The 15,008-nt window shown below is 40.2% G+C and overlaps 1 protein-coding gene across 5 annotated transcripts in view; it reads right to left on the bottom strand.

Annotated features, from left to right (window-relative positions):
* The window catches only part of CHRNA5 (cholinergic receptor nicotinic alpha 5 subunit), a 50,134-nt gene that overhangs the window by 6,507 nt on the left and 28,619 nt on the right, over nucleotides 1-15,008 (bottom strand). For all 5 annotated transcript variants that reach the window (XR_015253032.1, XM_086711795.1, XM_086711797.1 and 2 more), the window contains exons 2-4: nucleotides 7,184-7,335; nucleotides 1,778-1,822; nucleotides 320-429 (exon numbers count right to left, since the gene is read on the bottom strand). Coding sequence is in view for 4 of the 5 variants with exons in the window: in XM_086711795.1 (XP_086567921.1) it covers nucleotides 320-429; nucleotides 1,778-1,822; nucleotides 7,184-7,335 (307 nt within the window). In the remaining variant the exon portion in view is untranslated. The remainder of the gene's footprint in view (nucleotides 1-319; nucleotides 430-1,777; nucleotides 1,823-7,183; nucleotides 7,336-15,008) is intronic.

Genomic DNA, 15,008 nt, shown 5'->3' with positions numbered 1-15,008 from the left:
CCAGGCTCTGAGCCATCAGCCCAGAGCCTGACGCGGGGCTCGAACTCACGGACCAAGAGATCGTGACCTGGCTGAAGTCGGACGCTTAACCGACTGCGCCACCCAGGCGCCCCAAAGAACACTTTTATGATCAGGAAACAAGACACCAAAAACAGGACAGGACCCAAAGAACCTATTTGGAGGTTCACAACAGAACACAGATCAAGTCTTTTGATTTTATACGTAAACAATTTTCAGAAGGAAGAAAAATTACTAGTGGCTAATATACAAGCATTTTCTTTTGAAAACATAAAGTAATATTTAGTAAATAAAAACTTACTTATCAAACAAAACAATGTCTGGGGTCCAGAGAGAGTCTGAAGGGACGCGTATAACTTTTATTCCGCCATAGTCGCCAGGGCGCCAGCTTAACTTTACATCTATCCACTCCTGCAGAGCAAAGACAACAGGCTCAGTTTCGATGAAATTGATAGTCATAAGTCATAAAAACTATACTCTTTATGCCAAGTCCAGAAATCCTAGACATAAAATCATCTCTACTCGCCACAGAGAAAATTCACCTCCAAGTCCTTCTTAAGAGTACAGAAGCATAGCCCTGCCCCCGTGTGATGACTCCAGCCCCGGTCCTCCTGAGACACAGGTGTGCGCCGTGGGTGTGTTCACAGCTCTGTTCAGCACCTCCTCTCACACCAACTGGCCACACCCAGGAGCCAAAGCCATGGGCATCTAAGGTCCAGGTTTAAGGCCTTAAACCTTTTCCATTGTCTTTTCCAGGTGCATTGTCATTGGCTGGACTGGTGCATGCCAGGGGAATTGGATTTATTACATAGTCCACATTTAAACACCTTGTCCACGCTCCACATAGTGACAATTCTGTGATCACAAGTTAGGACTCGCACACCAAGAAAAGCATACAAGCCTTGTAGGAGTTAGAGTCAGGGAACTGGCAGCAGGTACTAAAATTAGGGATGATAAAGAAAGAGCAAAGGGAAGCACATAACAGCAGCTGAGGACAAAGCTATGATGGCATCGAAGAAAAAGCAGTCTCTTCTAAAAAGGGGCTACGAGGGGCGCCTGGGTGGCGCAGTCGGTTAAGCGTCCGACTTCAGCCAGGTCACGATCTCGCGGTCCGTGAGTTCGAGCCCCGCGTCGGGCTCTGGGCTGATGGCTCAGAGCCTGGAGCCTGTTTCCGATTCTGTGTCTCCCTCTCTCTCTGCCCCTCCCCCGTTCATGCTCTGTCTCTCTCTGTCCCAAAAATAAATAAAAAACGTTGAAAAAAAAAAAATTAAAAAATAAATAAAAAGGGGCTACGAATGTAAAACTAATTCATCGCCCATTCCCATCAGCTCCAAGTAAACACCACAATCCTCACAGAGGCCTAGATGCTCGCTACACCGCTGGCTTGCCACTGCTTCTCTGACCTCATCTACACACCCCTGCTCACCTCTACCCACACCGAATGTGTTCTTCTCCAAGCCTGTCTACTTCCGAGGTACTGTAACAGCTTACCTGTTCCTCTTCCCCAACTCGAATGAAGTTCTTGCCAGCCGGGACTTCTGTCCGTTTTGTTGCCTGTTTCCCCAGTGCCCAGAACAGCGTCTGGCAGACGGCAGCCACTCCAGTATTGCCTGAACCAATACGAGAACCCCACCCACCCTCAACCCTCTGCACCCTGCCAATCCACCAAGACCACATGCTCGTGTTTCTTTGCGCTGCAAACCCTACAGGCACAACAGCACCCGTGACCAGTCAGGTGCCTTCTGAGCTTCATACACACCTGTTTCAACCAGACATTTGTTGTCATTAACTGATTTTTCTCATCCTGTGAAACAAAAATTTAAATAAGGCTGATTATTTCAAGGACAGAAGCAATACTTCTTCAAATACGAATTTTCACAGTTTTACACAAACATGCCTGTCCATATAGTACCTATATCCTGTTCATTGGTGCAGCTCTCTGGAAACGCAGGATCATTTTTCCAGCCTAATTTCACATTATCCCTTTCCAGATGCTCTGCATTTCAGCTGAACTGCCCTGCAGTACACCGCTGGCATTAGATTTAACATTCATACACTCCCACTCTACATCCTGAAATCTAAGATACAATCTAAGAAACAAGCGCGCACATTAGTTTATGTACTTGGCACTAAGAAAGGAAAAGGCTGACAATGAATTTTAAGTTGCCATTAATTATAATACACATCTTGATTTCAGAAGTGCTGAAATGTGGAAGAGTGTGCGCATCAGAATGAGAGATACACTGTTTCTGTGCCTTCCTGCAGGACTGTAACTTGCAGTTATGTTCCTCTGCTGAGGCAGGGATTTGAATCTCTGAGGAGCTGCTATGTAGAAAAAAAATACTGGGGCCACTGTCCGGAGTGGCAGCTTCATAAGCTTTCACAGCCTGCTTTTCTAGAAAACCGGGGTCTTTGATATTTGCTACTTACACCTTTCTGCCATTGTATCTTTGCTAAGACCAGTTTTTCACTGAATTCTCAAGGCCTAATTAAAGAGACAGCTCAGGACGCCTGGGGGGCTCAGTCGGTTAAGCGTCTGACTTCGGCTTAGGTCATGATCTCACGGTTCGTGGGTTCGAGCCCCGTGTCGGGCTCTGTGCTGACAGCTCAGAGCCTGGAGCCTGCTTCAGACTCTGTGTCCCCCCTCTCCTTCTGCCCCTCCCCCACTCATACTCTCTCTCTCTCTCTCTCTCTCTCTGTCAAAAATAAACATTAAAAAATAAAAATTAAAAAAAAAAGATAGCTCTTCCATTACATTTTACTGAAATATCATGGAGCCAATTGGACCAGTACAAGACCATCATGATGACCAAACACAATTCCACCGTGGGCAGGACAGACCCACAGAAGGATGAAGCAATCCCCATAGCCAGGGACAGAGGACAGAGGTTTAGATGGCTCATTCCAAAACACATGAGTGGCCCAGGAGAAAGAAGGAAGACGGAGGAAGCACATCCCTTGAGATAAAGACATCTGTGACATCCCTACATGGGAACAATTACTAGGAAATACAGCATGGCCATCACTCTTACACTGTGGTTCCAAAGGGCAATTGTCCTTGAGTAAAACACTAGAGCTGAAAAGGACCTATAGATCTCATCTAGTTAAATCATTCATTCTGCAAAAAGAAACTAGCCCAATGAGGCAACTTGCCTAAAATCACTCCACCAATTGGTAGTAGAACTAATGTCAGACTTCAAAGCTCCTGAGTTTAAACTCTGTGCCACCAGCTCTACTGTCTATCCCAAAGGCACACGCCATCCAGAGAAAGTGCTGACCTCTGCATCAGAATATTCCTAGTAGGCAAAAGTTCTAAACAGAGGCATTAACAATTAGGAAAGTTCTGGTATACTTATTACCTGTGACGCTGTAAGTCAATAGGTCATCTTTGAGAAGCTAATGAAAATTATACACCTTTTCCCCAGAAAAATGTGAACACACATAAATTTTGCACTATGGAGTAGGACCCAGTCAATACTTAGTATCCTCAACAGGAACACAGATACAAGAACAATACCTAAGTTCACAACTGGCCCCAGATGTGAGGGTTAGCCACTACCTTAGGGGATACAGCCTAACTTAAGGTGACCTCAGGTATCTCCCAAGCACCTATAATGTGCTCACCACAATGCAGGATGCAAAAAAACAAAACCAAAACAAAACCTAGGACGAAGGACAAACGCAGGACTGCACCCAAGAGGACGAGGCACATTAACACAGAGATATGCCCACACGTAAGTAGAGCAGAAAAGTTTTAGGGGTTTTTTTAAACCCCGAATAGATTTTTTAACCTGACCATAAAACTAGCATCCAACAAGCAGGCCGGCGTGGGGATTTGAGAGACAGAGAGAGTTCGAACATGTAGGAAATAAAGCAGGAATCTGAGCGAACTTTGAGGAGGAGCCCCCAAACATGACCACAAGCCAGACGGGTAAGAGCTTCGCAGTTAAAGGGACATAAAGCTTCTACTTTCCGTGTCCAGGGCCCTCGCCTCCTCTCCCTCTGGCTCTTGTCCTCTTTCTCTCTCATCGTCACTGACCTTAACATGTCCTGGGCTCTTCTCACAGGAAGCAACCCATCCCCGACTTCTGTTCTGGGCTCATCCTTCCTTCACCACCTTCTATGAATGTTCCTCAGGGATCAACTTGCCTGCATTCCCTGCTCACTTTAAAACTCCTCAGTCCAATGTTTTCGATGCTCAGCTGGGCCAGGGTCTCCACACTGAGACCCTCAGCTCCTCTCTGCCCACAGAGCCAGCACTGACTTCCCAAGGGCCTCAGGAATGTGGCACAATCACCTGCCATCACAGCGGAGAGCACCATCTTCCCTGTCCTACCCCACAGCAACTGATTCCATCTTCCGGATCCGCCACTCGTCTCTTCTAACCACTCAGGCTTCAAAATCTGATGCCTCCCTCGGTGCTCATTGGTCACGACCTGCTCCTGCTTCTGCCTGGCCTTCTAACCAGCCTCCGAAGCTCCTCTCTCTCTCACTCCTCAAAACCACGTATTTAACTGACCTGCAGCCCTTCCTAAAGCACTGCTGTGACCACATCTGTTGCCTGTCACATCTGCCACTCACTCAGCAACTGCCATGTGCCAGGAACCACTCTGGGCTCTGGGACAGAAGCAAGGGATGAAGCTTAGCCTGCTCTGAGGGTGCCATGCCAGGGCACACAGGTGCCAGCAGTGCAAAGGGCTACGTGAACAGAGGAGACTGTCTTAGGAACTCTGGAAAGATTTCACAAAGAGTCAGACAAATAAATTGGGCCTTGAAGGATAAGTGACTTCTTCCAAGAGGTAAAACTCTCCAGTCGAAAAATGGCAGGAGAGAAAGCACAGTGCAGGCCCCTCCACCGCCCGTCAGATGATCCCAGGGAGTGGCCTCCAACAGTGACCTTCTGATCCGAACAGCTGAACAGAAAGGCTCCCTCTCACTGCTCAGCCTAGATCATACTGCTCCTTGTTACCCTCCTCTCCGCGTGTCCGATCCTACACTCCAGACAAGGCCAGCTCGAGGGCCTCCGCCTGTGTTCTTTAGTGACCTAAATAATCAAAGTCTGAATCCCCAGATTTTTGTGGTATCACAATTTAGTCCTGCAATGTCCTATAGTCGCTGCACTTACTTGCTGATAGTCCCAACTGGAAAGACAGGCCTTTGAGAGGGAGCCCCACTCATCCTCCTACTTCCCTATTTGTACTTATATTGAAAATCTCCTAGCAGAGGGTGAAGGACACAACACAGTCCATATTCACGGATCTTTCTGGAGGCAATTAAGGTGACATCATCAACACACTAGACTTTTTAAAATGTATATCTTTTGGGGTGCCTGGCTGGCTCCTTGGTCAGAGCAGACGACTCCAAGCCTCATGTTGGGCATGGAGCTTACTTTAAAAAATAAAAATAAAAAAATAAAAAAGTATATCTTTTGATTCATTAACTACCTTTCTTAAAGAAAGAAGAAAATCAGACATTTGTGTACAAATATATTCATCGTTGTCATTTATAATAGGAAATCCTGGGAATTAACTTCTGCCAACAAGAGAATATTTCAATAAATTATAAATGGGATATCATATAGCCATTAAAATTATATTTGAAGATATGTAATGACATAGGGAAATGTTCTTCATTTAACAACAGGAGAGAAAATGAGCACTAATACATAGAAGTGTTGAATCACTATATATTGTATACCTGAAACTAGCACTGTATGTTAACTAACTGGAATTAAAATTTTTCAATTTTGGAAAAGGAATTGAAGGGAAAAGATTCTTCATTACGTCTAAATTAATATTCCAATTTTAAAACATACACACAAAGAAAAAACTGGCAAGAGAAACAGCAGAATGTTATCATTAGGCATCTTTGGGTGGTAGAATTGCAGTCAATTTTTATTTCCTTATTTGTATTTACTTGCACTTTCCAAATTCTCTACAAAAATTATGTAGAAAATAAAGGCATGCCTATAAGTGTTATTGTACAATCTCTCTCTCTCTCTCTCTCTCTCTCTCTCTCACACACACACACACACACACACACACACACACACTCACTGTTTTGGGAACTCAGCAGGGAAATAACTATTGACTGACATGATCTCTGGTATAGTTTAAGTGTGATATTGAAACAATGATCTGAGATACTTTTTGGTCCTAAAAATCTACAAATCTACTCTTGGACTTTTTCTCTTTAAAATGTTGACTTTTTATCATATCTTTAAACAAATTTAATAAGAAACTTCCATATAAAATGTTTAATATCAGGGCGCCTGGGTGGCTCAGTCGGTTGAGTGACCAACTTCAGCTCAGGTCATGATCTCTCACGGTTTGTGAGTTCGAGCCCCACGTCGGGCTCTGTGCTGACTCTGTGTCTCCCTCTCTCTCTCTCTGCCCCTCCCCCACTCATGCTCTGTCTCTCTCTCTCAGAAATAAACAAACATTAAAAAAAATTTAAAAAAATAAAATGTTTAATATATTTCAACTTATTAAAAATAAACTTGGGGCGCCTGGGTGGCGCAGTCGGTTAAGCGTCCGACTTCAGCCAGGTCACGATCTTGCGGTCCAGGAGTTCGAGCCCCGCGTCAGGCTCTGGGCTGATGGCTCAGAGCCTGGAGCCTGTTTCCGATTCTGTGTCTCCCTCTCTCTCTGCCCCTCCCCCGTTCATGCTCTGTCTCTCTCTGTCCCAAAAATAAATAAACGTTGAAAAAAAATAAAAATAAACTTATTACTTGGGGCACCTGCGTGGTTCAGTTGGTTGAGCATCCAACTCCAGCTCAGGTTGTGATCTCACAGTTTGTGGGTTTGAGCCCCACATCAGGCTTTGCAATGACAGTGCAGAGCCTACTTGGGATTCTCTGTCTCCCTCTCTCTCTGCCCCTCCCCTGCTTGTGTGAGCTCTCTCTCAAAAATACATAAATATTGTTTGAAAAATTTTTTAAATTGACCTATTACCAAGTAAATGATTTCTAATATACAATATTATATAAAAAGTGTATTTCTATGTCTATTGAGTAATAATTATCCTTCCCTGCTGAGTTCCTTTAGGAAAATGACTATGTCTCATTCTCCTTTGTAATCTGTGCCTCCCAACACAGTGCCTAGGCACCCATGATGCTCTCAGGAAGCCTGTATGAAATTGAGTATGTAATGATATGCACACCTACCACATCCACTAATTGAGATATTGCCAGGCCAAACTTTATTTTTATTTTGTCATTCAGGTGTTCCACAGGACGAACCCATCTTTCGTAGTCTTGAAATAAATCCTTTAACAAACTATCTTCATGTTTTGCAACAAAGGATGGTTCAGCTAACCCTGTACAACAAATTTTGAAAAGTTAGTGTATCAACTTCTCTCCCACCAAATACCTCTACTTTAAAAAATGTTTGGCTTTATCAATGAACCAAACTATTATTTAGGTTATTAATGGAGCTCTTAAAATAAAACATTGATACAAATGTTTATGACCAATAAGGGACACTGTGGTTTAGATACATTTCTTAGTTAAATCAGATTACTCACATGGAAGTACACTGAGTTCCTTAGGAAACATTCAGTACTTAATACAGAGTACTGTAATAAAAGATTTTAAGCTTTTAAATAAGTTACCAGGGCTAGAGGGGTTGCTTGTCATAAAATTCCAAACCTAGAAAATAGATATGTTCCAGTAAAGTTCATTTATCAACTGTAAATATAAAATACATAAGCTTTAATTTATATGATTTTAATATACAAACATACAAATACTGAATGAATTATTCAGATTTGTCATACCTTTGTTTGCTATCCATTTGTATAAAATTACCTTAGGACCTAACACTTAAAAGAGAGAGAAACAAAATTTTAAAAATTTTAGATGCCATAGCCAAAGACTGGTTAGATTTATGGGTCACAGTTACGTTCAGACTTCTATGGAGCTTAGTTAAACATCTCTGAAGAAATGAGAGTTTCAGTGTTGAATGGGTTGGAGTCTCTGTTAGGATACCTGAAATGTGTGAAATTCAAGCATGACATTGACTCAAGACTCATGATTTTACAAAGAAAAAACATTTACTTGAACCAAAATATCACTGGCTTATTTATCATAAAGTCCACATGCAGGGATTTATAGCTCATTACGGTCCTTCCCCAACCTCAACAAAATGGTCTGACAGAGAATTAGCACTTTCACAGAATCTTCTCTCTTTATTCTAACAGACCATGTTTTCTATGTGCAGCTATCAAAGAGCATCTCATTCCTCCAGCCAGAGGAAATGCCTATTTCTCCATCAGGAATGCAGCTTATTCCTAGAGCTTATGTCTTGCTCCCTTGCTGGGCAATTTAGGATACTTGATTTAATCCCGAAATACCATAGATTTTGCACCATGCCTCCCATAAAAGACTCCTTATGTTAAAATGCACAGCGTTGGTGGGGTGCCTGGGTGACTCAGTTGGTTAAGCGTCCAACTTTAACTCCGGTCATGATCTCACGGTCCATGGGTTCGAGCCCCTCCTCAGTGTCAGGCTCTGTGCTGACAGCTCAGAGCCTGGAACCTGCTTCAGATTCTGTGTCTCCCTTTATCCCTGCCCCTCCTCTGCTCTCACTCTGTCTCTCTCTGTCTCTCAAAAATGAATAAACGTTAAAAAAAAATTTTTTTTTAATGCACAGTGTTGGAGAGATTTCAATTCAACTAGAATGTTTGTATTAGAGAGTCATTCTTTTTAATGTTTAAAAGCCATTAATTTTAGACCTTCATGTTAAAACAGCATCACTGGGGTACCTGGCTGGCTCAGTGGGTACAGCATGTGACTCTTGATCTTGGGGTTCTGAGTTCAAACCCCACGTTGGGTGTGGAGCCCACTTAAAATTTTTAAAAATTGTAAATAAAATAGAATTACTGAAACATTTCTCCTTTCCTAATCCTGTTTAAAAATTTTATGGACTCTGAAAAAAAAAATTATAGCCTCTGAAACACCAAAAGTTTGAGGTTGTTTGAAGGATAAAAATAACAAATAATATGTATTTTCATAGCACCTAAGAACCTTTTGCCTTAGGGGAAAAGATACTAGCTTCAATAGCCACTTCAAATCTTCTTTGGAAGAAAGAAGATAGGACATAAATAAATTGATAAATTAATCCCAACATTCTACTAATGATAACCCTTAAGATACTGCCTTGTAAATATCTTCTTAGTACATTCAATATTATAAATGTCATTTTTTAACACAGTTTTACACAAATGGCAGATACTAATGTCTGTGGTATTTTAGCACAAAACCTTAATCATGCATTCAATTGTTAGAGAATTTTCAGCTGGCTCTAAATGTTTTAGGCTTATGCTGCTCATAAACCTCAGAATGTTAAAAAGGAGAGGATCCAATTCATTCCCCTCACTTCAAAACAAGGATATATGACCAAAACTGCCAGGATTAGAGAGCTGGTTAACAGCGGAGCTGGGAAGGGCACCCAGGGCTCCCCTCCGCCTCCTGCTCTTTCCACCCTAACATCTTCCACCTGTGACAACTCTGTAACAGTGCTTAACTGGCGCTGCACTCTCTGAGAGCTCCAGCCCATACTGATTTTTGCTCATTCCACAAATATTTATTGGGCACGTGCCTCATATTAGGCACTGTGCCAAGTACTGGGAACACATGGATAAACAAAGACAGTAGGAAAGACTGACAAAGTGTATGTGATATTGTATGTAAGCTACATTCTATAGAAACTGAATCAGGGGCCTGGGTGGCTCAGTCAGTTAAGCATCCAACTTTTGGTTTCAGCTCAGGTCATTATCTCACAGTACATGCTTGGAATTCTCTCTCCCTCTCTTTCTCTGCCCCTCTCCCTCTCTCTCTCTCTCTCTCTCTCTCTCTCTCTCTCTCTCTCAAAATAAACTTAAAAAAATTTTTTTAAAGAAACTGAATCAAACGGAAATATTCTTTTTAAAAACTTGTTTTGGGGGCGCCTGGGTGGCGCAGTCGGTTAAGCGTCCGACTTCAGCCAGGTCATGATCTCGCGGTCCGTGAGTTCGAGCCCCGCGTCAGGTTCTGGGCTGATGGCTCAGAGCCTGGAGCCTGTTTCCGATTCTGTGTCTCCCTCTCTCTCTGCCCCTCGCCCGTTCATGCTCTGTCTCTCTCTGTCCCAAAAATAAATAAACGTTGAAAAAAAAATTTTTTTTAAAAACTTGTTTTGAATAGTTAACATTTGCTCATTCTACTCAAAATAAATGACTTAAATCAATTACTTTTGAACCTCGGTTCCTTAGAGTCCCAGGGCATTTCTTTTTCATACTATTTTTGACCAAGATTGTATACTATTTAGCATATACCGTTCTATGCTGTTTTCCAATTACATCACATAAGTCTTGGATCTCCAAAGAAACCAATGTCCCAAAAGGTAAAAATCATTTCTATACTTTAGCATTTCTACAGCCCTAAGTATAATGCTGATCACAATAGTTCCCTTAATACATTTTAGTTTTCCTTCCCTTACTGACTTAAAAAGAGAGAACTAGGAGAAAGTATTTGCAATCATTTATATAAGGGATGTATATCTAGAATAAAGGACCATTACAAACCAATAATAAAAAGACGAAATAACCCAATTTTAAAATGAGTAAGGGATCTGAATAGACATTTTTCCAAAGAGGAACAGCCAGTGAGTATCTGAAAAGATATCCAACACCTTTACCATCAGAAAAATGCAAATCAAAGCTACCATTTCCCACCCAGTAGGAGGGCTGCAGTCAAACACTGAGACAGCAACAAGTGTTGGAGAGGGTGTGGAGACACTGGGACCCTTATATACTCCTGATGGGAATGTAAAATGGTGCAGTTGCTTTGGAAAACATTTGGCAGTTCCTTAAAAAGTTAAATATAGGGTCACAATACCTAGTAATTCCATTCCTGGTACCCACCCCAGACAAATGAAAACAGCTGTCCACACAAAACTTGTACCCGACTGTTCACAGCATTATTCATAAGAGCCAAAAAGTGGAAACAACCCAAATGTCCATCAAATGATAAATGGATAAAATGTGGAATATCCAATGGAATATTAATTTGCCATTAAAATTAGTGAATTAATGATACATGATACAGGTGAACTTTTTAAGTATTAAGTATTATGCTAAGTAAAAGAAGCCAGTCACAAAGACTATATATTATATTATATGATTCCATTTACATGAACTATCCAGAATAGGCAAAGAGGATGGTTTGGGGGAAGAGGGAGGAAAAAAAATGTTCAAATGTCAATTTTGATGACAGTCACACTAGCCTGAATATACTAAAAATCAGTGAATCATGCACTTTAAATAGGTGAACTAAATGGTGTGGGAATTATATATGGATAATGCTGTTACTAAAAAGAGAAACTTACAGCACTTTGGTGGCTCAGCCAGTTAAGTAGTCTACTCTTGATTTTGGCTCAGGTTGTGATCTCACGGTTTGTGAGTTCAAGCCCCATGCCGGGCTCTGCACTGATATCGCAGAACTTGCTTTGGATTCTCTCTCTCTGCCCTTTCCCTGCTTGTATTCTCTCTAGATAAATAAATAAACTTTAAATAAATAAATATATATATATAAATTTATATACATATATATAAATTTATATATATATATATATACACACACATACACACACACACACACACACACACACACACACACACACACACACATATATATATATATAAAGAGAACCTCTTTATGACTGAATTATGACTAGGAAATACGTGTACAATACAGCAGTGAATCACAGTTGAGAACATGTAACAAGCAATATAGATATAACCTTTGGAAAAATCTTATTTGAATAGTTACCCCACAAGTTTTCCTTTGCAAATAATAAAAATAAAACCAAATGTGCAATGCCACTGCACTTATTTTCTTTCTTTCTTTCTAATATTTTATACCTTTCCTAGTAATAGTCTATTTTTTTTTAATGAAGACTTTATTCCTCTAAACAAACACTGATGAATTCTACCAAACATTCAAAGAAGAATTAACACTAACTCTTCTCAAATTCTTTCAAAATACAAAAGAGGAATAAACACTTTCAAATTCATTTTCCCAGGCCAGCATCACCCTGATACCAAAACCAGACAAGGACTCCACAGAAAAGAAAATCCAATCCAATCCAAAGGTCAATATCCCTGATAAACACATATGCAATAATCCTCAACAAAACATATTAGCAAATTGAATCAACAACACATTAAAAGGATCATACACCATGAATGGGTGGGATTTATTCTAGGGATGCTACATGGTTCAATATCAACAATATCCACAAATCAATATGATAAACCACACTTAAAAAATAAAAGATAAAAACCATCCGATCATCTCAACAGATGCAAAAAAAGAACCTTTTTTTCAACATCCATTCAACATCCACTCATGATAAAAAAAAAAACAAAAAACCTTTCAACAAAGTGAGTACAGAGGAAACATACTCAATATAAGAAAGGTCATATAAAGGAGAGCCTGGGTGGATCAGTCAGTTAGGCATCTGACTCCTGATTTTGGCTCAGTTTATAATCTCATGGTCTGTGAGCTCGAGCCCCATGTCAGGCTCTGTACTGACAGTGTAGAGCCTGCTTGGGATTCTCTCTCTCTCCCCTCCCCTGCTCGCTCTCTCAATCTCTCTCTCTCTCTCTCTCTCTCTCTCTCTCTCTCAAAATAAGCTTTTAAAAATGAAAGGCCATATATGACAAGCCTACAATTAACACCATACTCAAAAGTAAAAAGCTGAAAGTTTTTTTCTCTAGGATCAGGAAAAAGACAAGGATGTCCACTCTCACCACTTTTATCCAAAACAGTACTGGAAGTCCTAGCCACAGCGATGAGGCAACAATAAGGAATAAAATGTATGTAAATCAGGAAGAAGTAAAACTCACTGTTTACAGATGACATGATGCTATATATAGAAAACCCTAAAGACTCCATCAAAAAGTGGTTAGGGGGCATGTGGGTGGTTCAGTTGGTTAGGCATCCGACTCTTGGTTGCAGCTCAGGTCAGGATCTCAACAGTTTGTGGGTTCAAGCACCACATTGGGTTCTGCAGTGACAGCACAAAGCCAGCTTGGGATTCTGTCTCTCTCCCTCTCTTTCCACCTCCCTTTCTCACTTTCTCTCTCAAAATAAATTAATAAACATTTTTTTAAAAAATGGTTAGAACAAATTCAATAAATCAATATACAAAAATCTGTTGCATTTCAATACTGAACTGATAATGAACTATCAGAAAGAGAAACAAGTAAATAATCCCACTTACAACTGCATTAAATTATAGTTATAAACTTAATCAAGGAAGTGAAAGATGTGTACACTGAAAACTATAAGATATTAAAGGAAGAAGTTGAAGATGATACAAATAAATGGAAAGATATTCCATGCTCATGGATTGTAAGAATCAGTATTGTTAAAATGTCCAAACTATCCAAAGCAACCTACAGGTTCAATGTAATCCCTATCAAAATTCCAATGGTCTTTTTCCACAGAAATAGAATAAATAATCCTAAAATTTGTATGAAACTACAAAATACTCTGAATAGCCAAATCAATCTTGAGAAAGAACAAAAAAGCTGGAGGCATCATGCTCCTTGATTTCAAACTATATTACAAAGCTACAGTAAAACATAATCAAAACAGTGTGGTCTAGGTATATAAACAAACATAGATATCAATGGGACGGAATATAAAGCACAGAAATAAATACATGCAAATATGATCAATTAATTTATGACAAAGAAGCCAAGCCAAAAATATACAATGGGAAAAGCACAATCCTTCAGAAATTGTGTTTGGAGAACTGGACAGCCACATGCATAAGAATGCTACTGGACCACTACGTTACACCACACACAAAATTAACTCAAAATGGATTAAAGATTTGAATGTAAGACTTGAAACCATAAAACTCCGAGAAGAAAACATAGGTAATAAGCTCCTTGTCATTGACCTTGGCGATGATTTTATGAACTCAACACCAAAAGCAAAGGCAACAAAAGCAAAAATAAACAAGTGGAACTACATTAAACCAAAATTCTTCTGCTCAGCAAGGGAAACCATTAACAAAATGAAAAGGCAACTACTGAATGGGAGAAAATATTTGCAAATCATATATCTGTAAAGGGGTTAATATCCAAAATTTAATTTAAGTAACTCCTACAGCTCACTAGCAAAACAAACAATCCAATTTAAAAATGGGCAGAGAATATGAATAGACATTTTTCCAAAGAAGACATACGGATCAGCAACAGCTACGTGAAAAGGTGCTCAACATCACTGATGATCAGGGAAACGCAAATCAGAACAACAATGAGATACCACCTCACACCTGTTAGAATGGCTATCATTAAAAAAGTCAAGAAAAAGACAAGCGTTGGCAAGGATGTGGAGAAAGAGAAACCCTCATGCACTGTTGGTGTGAATGTAAATTAGTGCAGCCATTCTGGAAAACAGTATACAGATTCCTCAAAAAATTAATAATAGAACCACCATATGATCCAGCAATCCCACTTCTAGGTATTTATCCGAAGAAAATGAAAACGCTGATTCAACACTAACCCAACTCAACTCCAAAGAAGGAAATCTTGCCATTTCTGACATCATGAATGGACCTTGAGGGAATTACACTAACTGAAATAAGTCAAAGACAGACAATGTATGACCTCACTTATATATGGAATATTTATTTTTAAAAGGTCACAAATGCAGAAAACAGATTGATGGTTAACAGAGGTGAGGGTGGAATGGCTGGACAAAACGCATAAAGGGAATCAAAAGTACAAGGCTTCAGATATAAAGTAAAATGTCATAGTGATACAATACACAGCATGGTGACTGTAGGTAATAATACTGTGTTGCATATTTGAAAGATGCTCAGAGAGTAGACCTTGAAAATTCTCATCAGAAGAAAAAAATTGAAAGTGTGCATGGTAAAGGATGTTAATTAGACTTATTGTGGTGATCGTAAAAAATAATTTAAAAACTGTTTTTA

This window comes from Puma concolor, chromosome B3 (assembly GCF_028749965.1).
Source record: "Puma concolor isolate L17-30 chromosome B3, mPumCon1.1.hap2, whole genome shotgun sequence".
NCBI classification, from domain to species: domain Eukaryota; kingdom Metazoa; phylum Chordata; class Mammalia; order Carnivora; family Felidae; genus Puma; species Puma concolor.
Note: the sequence above shows the minus strand (reverse complement) of the source record. Positions and strands in the feature narration are given on the sequence as shown.